At 56.0% G+C, this 6000-nt stretch overlaps 1 protein-coding gene across 2 annotated transcripts in view; it reads left to right on the forward strand.

Moving 5' to 3' along the window:
• The window catches only part of EDC4 (enhancer of mRNA decapping 4), a 58672-nt gene extending 54118 nt beyond the window's left edge, over positions 1-4554 (forward strand). The window contains exons 27-29 of one of the 2 annotated variants that reach the window (XM_074968392.1): positions 902-1121; positions 1917-2080; positions 3618-4554. In XM_074968392.1, the coding sequence (XP_074824493.1) occupies positions 902-1121; positions 1917-2080; positions 3618-3810 (577 nt within the window). In that variant the 3' untranslated portion in view covers positions 3811-4554. The remainder of the gene's footprint in view (positions 1-901; positions 1122-1916; positions 2081-3617) is intronic. The other variant, XM_074968393.1, reaches the window with a different exon arrangement.
• Positions 4555-6000: the final 1446 nt, after the last annotated feature.

Genomic DNA, 6000 nt, shown 5'->3' on the forward strand with positions numbered 1-6000 from the left:
CTGGGCACACCGTGGGGCACAGCCACTCCCTTCCACAAGGACTCTGATTTGACGCTGCTGTTTGCAGCATCTCCCTGATGCGCCATGTCCTCAGCCAGCCTGGCGGAATCCCTCACTCTCCCCCCTGTTCTGCAGCAACGCATGCCTTGGCATCTAGGGAAACCCCAGCAGTGAAACAAACTTTCAGGTGGGCGAGCTGATCCTCGACTCTCGCTGTCGAGAGGCCTGGAGGGCAGCGTCCCTGCGTGTTTCCAGCCAGCACAGCATGTACCTTCCCAGAGAGAAGATTTTCCTGTCCTGCTGGGAAGTCTCCACTGGGTTCCAGGGAATCTCCGCTGGTCTGACATGGCTGCAGCTGACCAGAGTTTGGCCCTTTATGCCCATTATGAGCTGGGGCCCGTGTCCCGGCAGACAGGTGTCCACATCTCAGAGAGCACCCTCTCCATTGGCACTAACTCTCCCTTATCAAGGGCTTGAGTGGGGACTTGGCTCCCCTGCATCTTACAGGTGTTCCTTTCGGAGTGCATGGGTCAGTGGGGGAACTAGCCCAGCTGTGTGTGTTGGGACTGCTTGGGCAGGGATCTCTACAACCTGTAACCAGCACCAGATGCATTCAGAAGTTCAAACATCTGCTCGCTAAGGAATGGGGGAGAATGGGGCCCTGCGAATGCCTCTCCTGCAGATTCCTAGCCCCAGGCGCCTGTGCAGGGGCTCTGCCGAATTCCAGGTACTTAGTGTCTGTGCCTGGGCACCGAAGCCCTTCATGTTAACCCTTGGGGCTCATGCCAACGTAAACTGTGAGAAGCGCCTATGCTGATAGCTGGAGCCCTGCTTGACCAGCGCGAGAGCAGCGCAATCCCTGGCAGCTCCATCCTGTTCTCACACTTTCCTCTGTTTCTAGCATGCAGGACTCTATTCTGACCCAGGTGCAGAGGGTTATCAAGGGAGAGGTGAGCCTGGCCATGAAGGAGCAGCAAGCGGCCGTCACCTCGAGCATTGTGCAGGCGATGCGCTCCGCAGCAGGCACGCCCATCCCCTCTGCTCACCTGGACTTCCAGTCTCAGCAGACTCACGTCCTGCAGCTGCTGCAGCAGGGCCACCTCAACCAGGCTTTCCAGCAGGTACGCAGGCTGCCATGTAGGCCTGATCCTCCCAGAGGCGCCAAGATGTGTCCCCTGGCTCTGCCCAGGCGAGGAGATGGCCCCTTGTGCTGCTGTAGCTCCTCAGGAGCTAGGCTTTGCTAAGGCTCCCCCAAGGTCGGCAGCTCTGGCCACTGCAGCATTGTGGAGCTGGTGCGTCCCGTTCTGACAGCAGTGGAGTGGGGCAGGTGAAGGGTTAACTGTGAAGCCCTTGACGTAGAAAGCCTTGTAGTGCCGTGTATTAAAGTAGCTGATGTGCTTGACCCCAGCATACCAACACCTGTAAGTGCAGGGCACTGTTACTCTGCCACTGAGCCAGCAGGGGGCGCAGAAAGAACAGTAGCGTCTAGATTCCTCTCCTGGTCCCACGTGTGATCTGAGCACCGTCCTACCCTGTGCCAGGCCCCATCGGTCTGGTTTCCCCTGCCCAGCGCTCTGAACAAACGCAGGCCATGCTCATGGTGTTCCTGGGAGCGAAGGGCTAAATGCATGGACGGTGGAGGTAGTGCACTGAGCGACCTCCCCGCGCCACTGGGCTGAAGCCTGCAGACTCAATCTGCTGCTCCAGTCCTGGGGCTCCTAAGTGGAGACAGCTGTCCTTACCACGTGTGGTGCAGCCAAACTCCTTTCAGCTGGTGTGCTGAGTGAGCAGAGATCTCTGGGCAGGAAGGCCTGCGTTCAGTTGTGCCCCAGTATGCAGCAGGGCCTCCTCCCTCCATTGTAGTGCTCCTCAGTCCCCCTCCACCCCACATCTCTAAATACATATGTTTCTCGCAGACTCTCACAGCAGCTGATCTGAACCTGGTCCTATATGTCTGTGAGACGGTGGATCCTCAGCAGGTGTTTGGACAGCACCCATGTCCACTCTCCCAGCCCGTCCTCCTGTCTCTCATTCAGCAGCTCTCCTCGGATCTGGGCACCCGCACCGAACTGAAACTGAAGTAAGTGTCGGTCCGGAGCGCCGCCCTGCCCCACCCTCTAGCGACAGGAATAGCAGCGTGTCTCTCCAGATTGGTTGTAGACAAGTACCAGGCAATGCTCATTCTGAGGAACAACTCAAACTCCTCCGGCATGTTACTGGCTTCTCCGCTCAGGAGAAGACCAGAGCATCGTCATGGACAGCTCAGTGAGAGGCTCTGCTCAGAGCACAGAGGCTGAAAAATAACGGCTACCCAACTATAGGGTTTGCTTTAGCTTCCATCACCAGTGTACCCAAGTGCTGAGTTGGGCTGTTTGCTGAGTGTGTGTATATGAAGATGAGGCTCTAAGCCAGTGATGTGCCCTCCCCCTGAGTCCTGTGCTCAGTTCTGGTCACCCCACGGGAAAGTAGGCTTAGCCACGGTTTGGCAGTCTCTGGGGCAGGGCTCCTGGATTCTGGGGCACTTCAGTGTGACAGCCTGGAGGTTCAGAGAAATGAAAATGTGGAGGTGTCTGTTGAACTGAATCCACTAATGAACAGGACAGCCAGCGCAGTTCGCCTGGGATGATTTGATAGTTAATATAACTTTATGCTGCCCTGTGATCTTTAATTTCCATGTGCCAATGGTGCCTGGTGGAAGTTATCAGAGGGAGGGTTGGTAGATAGCAGTTTGGGACTTTGGGTTTTTACTAAAGTGCTCCGCAGTGAAGTCATTAACACTTTCATGTAATACTGACATCTTTAGGTTTCAGAGTCAACGTCCCACTTAGCCTGAAGCAGTGACTCTCAGGGGTGGGAACTGGCTCACTAGCTGACTCTTAGGCTGCGCAGTGTGAAGGTTTCCCTCACAGCCATGAGGGCAGGAGACATAGCTCTCTACTAGGACAGCAGAGATCCTGGAGCAGAGAGGATCTGATTCCATGGTTGCAGAGCAGCAGGGCACATGGCCTCTGAAATAAAAAAGCTTGAGAAGGGCAACAGAAATGTCTGGAAGCCTGGAAAGGCAAATTCCCCTAGGACTTGATAGAGGGACTTCGAAAGGGGAGATCTGGCCTTTGATTCCCACAACAGTCCTAAATTGGCTCTATGGGAGGACACAATCCATTGCTGTCTGGGTCAAGGTGATTTCCTGCCATACTCTTAGATTTGATGATAGTGCTGCTTCCTGTCTGAGGTTCGGTCTGCTTTCACCCTTCGTTCCCTGTTTGGGGCTTGAGAGCTGTGTAGGTCACATGTTGCCCCAGTGCCAAACAAAGCTCACATTCTGCTTCACGCCGTGAAAACACCACTGAAGAAACCCCTTGTGCTTTACAGACCCGGTACAAAGAGCAGTCCAGGCAGAGTTCTAGCCTGTGAGTCCAAGCGACTGGGCTGCACATGGCACGCGGGGAGCTGTCTGCCAGCTGCCCCGTGTGCTGAAGCGGGGGCAGCCTCGGACTCCTTGCTAAGAGACAAATCAGGAGCTAGCTACCTGAGCTGGGGCAGGGGAGACAGGAGGTGTCTGCACATTCCCTGGCTGAAGTGAAGTCGTAACCCTGGGCTTTCCTTTCTCCCATCAGTTACCTGGAGGAGGCGGTGATGCACCTGGACCACAGCGACCCCATCACCCGAGACCACATGGGATCGGTCATGAACCAGGTGCGGCAGAAGCTCTTCCAGTTCCTGCAGGCGGAATCTCACAGCACCCTGAGCAAGCCGGCCCGCCGCCTCATGATCATGCTTCAGGGCTTGGTCACCCCCAGCATGACCTAACGGCGCACAGTTGCCCTGCAGGTTGCTGCCGGGGAGCCCGCCCTGCAGAGCCAGTAGTTACTAACCCCGTGTGGCTTGTGTTAAGAGCTCTTGCCAGGGAAATCTGTCAGCAAATCAGTGTGTGGTGTCTAAGGCAAGCCTGCTCGTTGCTAAGGCTAACGCCAGCTGTGTATAGCCCCAAATAATCACTCCATGCTCACTTGGCTTATTTTCTTAAACAGCCTCTTCTGGGAGCACTGGGCCTCTCGGCACCCACCCCCGTCCATCCCTGAGTCACCACCACCTGGTCACACAGCAGCACGGCCATTCCATTTCTTCCCCCTTTAGTTGGGCGTTTGCTCCCAGGAGTGGAGGAGAGGGGAGCGGGGATGGGGCTGGACATGCACCCCTCACTCCCGGGAGGGGTCCCAGGCTGCCATCCAGGAGCCCACAGAATCCTTCTCAGCCAGTTAGGCGGCTGACTCCAGTGCTGTGGGGCGGGTGGAAGGGGGAAATGGTTTCTGTTAGCCCCTTGGTTCCCACAGTGACACTGGCCGAGCAGCAAGAAGCCTGGCTAGTCCCCCATGCAGGGCGGGTCTGGCGCCAGCAGGGGGCAGTGCGTGCACATCTCCTGCATTGGTTCTGAAGGGCGAGCCAAGCAGGGCTCTGGGGCAGTTTGGTCAGGGAGCATCATGCTGTGAGCCCCTCTGGGCTGTTCGTTCCGTGTGCTGGAGCATGTCCAAGGATCCTTTACACCCGTTTTTTTTTCTTTTTATCTAAAATTTGAATCTTTCTTTTTTGAATAACATTAAGAAACGTTCAATAAATGACTTTTGGAAAAAACCAAACTACTAGCGTTGCCTCTGTTCTCGTCCCTTTGCACGGCATCTCAGGACAGCTGCTCCCCTGTTGGGGTGGAGGGACCCTTTAGGAGAGCAGCAGTGAGATTCTTCGGGAGGCCGTGGGATCTAGTGGCTCCAATGCGGGAACGGGGTGAGGACTGCTGGGTTCTCTTCCTGCGTCTGCATCCAGCTTGCTGTTCAACTACCTTTGACCTGCCTGATCAAAGTCACTAGTGTAATGGGGACAAGACCTTGCTCCAAGGAGGCGGCCCATTGGTTGCTGTCTGTGAAGTGCCTGATACCAGCTGGGCCACTGTCATTTAGAGCTTTGCTGCTCTGATGCTGGCCTGTGCTCAGGAGCAGTGGCTGGGTCCAGGAGCACCCTCTGGGGCAGGGCTGGGTCTCCTTCAGGCCCCTACAGCCGGGGAAGAGCAGTTCATCAGCCTTAGGGCTCATCCACACTTGAAGCTGCAGCATTTCAGTGTAGACGCTTACCTGTGCCAATGGGGAGGGGTTGGGGGCTCTCCCATCAGTGTAGTTAATCCACCTCCCCGAGAGGCAGTAGCTAGGTCAATGGAGAATTCCTCCATCAATATAGTGGCGTCTACACTAGGAATTAGGTTGGCTTAACTAAGCTGCTCCGGGGTATGGATTTTTCACACCCATGAGTGACGTAGGTAGGTCGACCTAATTTTTAGTGTAGACCAGGCCTGATTAATACAGTAATTTCATGAGCCACCTGAGCGGGGACATCTGTGTCCTGCACCCTGCCTCCGCCCCATGCACCCCATAGCCAGCTGCAGGCGTGAGACACCACCTGGCTCGCTCTGGCTGGCCGGAACACAGTGATCCGACAGTGTTGCTCTGCAGCTCCATCCAGCCCGGCTTGGCTAGCATGTGACAGCTAATCCCAGCCTCCACGCAGCCGCTCTTCCTGGTCAAGCTGACGGGAGCATTGCTGCGTGGCAGAAACCTGCAACGCTTTGTAGGAACTGGAAGCAAGAGAAGTTCCCGCACAATGCGAACCCTGAAGCTGTGCCTGGAGACATGGAGCCAGCCCCGCTGTAGGCAGGCAGTGGCAGCTGCCCCATCCCCCCTCGTGGTGAAAATCTCTGCCATGTGGAAGACTCTTGCCGGCTGTGGGGAATGCGGGGGTCAGATCTTACACAACAGCAATCAGCTGGGGCAGGCCTGGCCACAGTATTCCGGCTGCTGCTCGGGGGGTTCTTGCAGCTCGATAAATCAAAAAGGCTTTAAGGATTAAAATACTGGGCAGGAAACCCTTGGGCTCCCAGCTGGCTGTACATACAATGCACGAAGAGCCCCTGGACCTAGTCACTCTCCAATCCCCAGAGCCAGAATGGGCTGG

The sequence above is a fragment of the Natator depressus genome, chromosome 12, assembly GCF_965152275.1.
Source record: "Natator depressus isolate rNatDep1 chromosome 12, rNatDep2.hap1, whole genome shotgun sequence".
In the NCBI taxonomy this organism is placed as follows: domain Eukaryota; kingdom Metazoa; phylum Chordata; order Testudines; family Cheloniidae; genus Natator; species Natator depressus.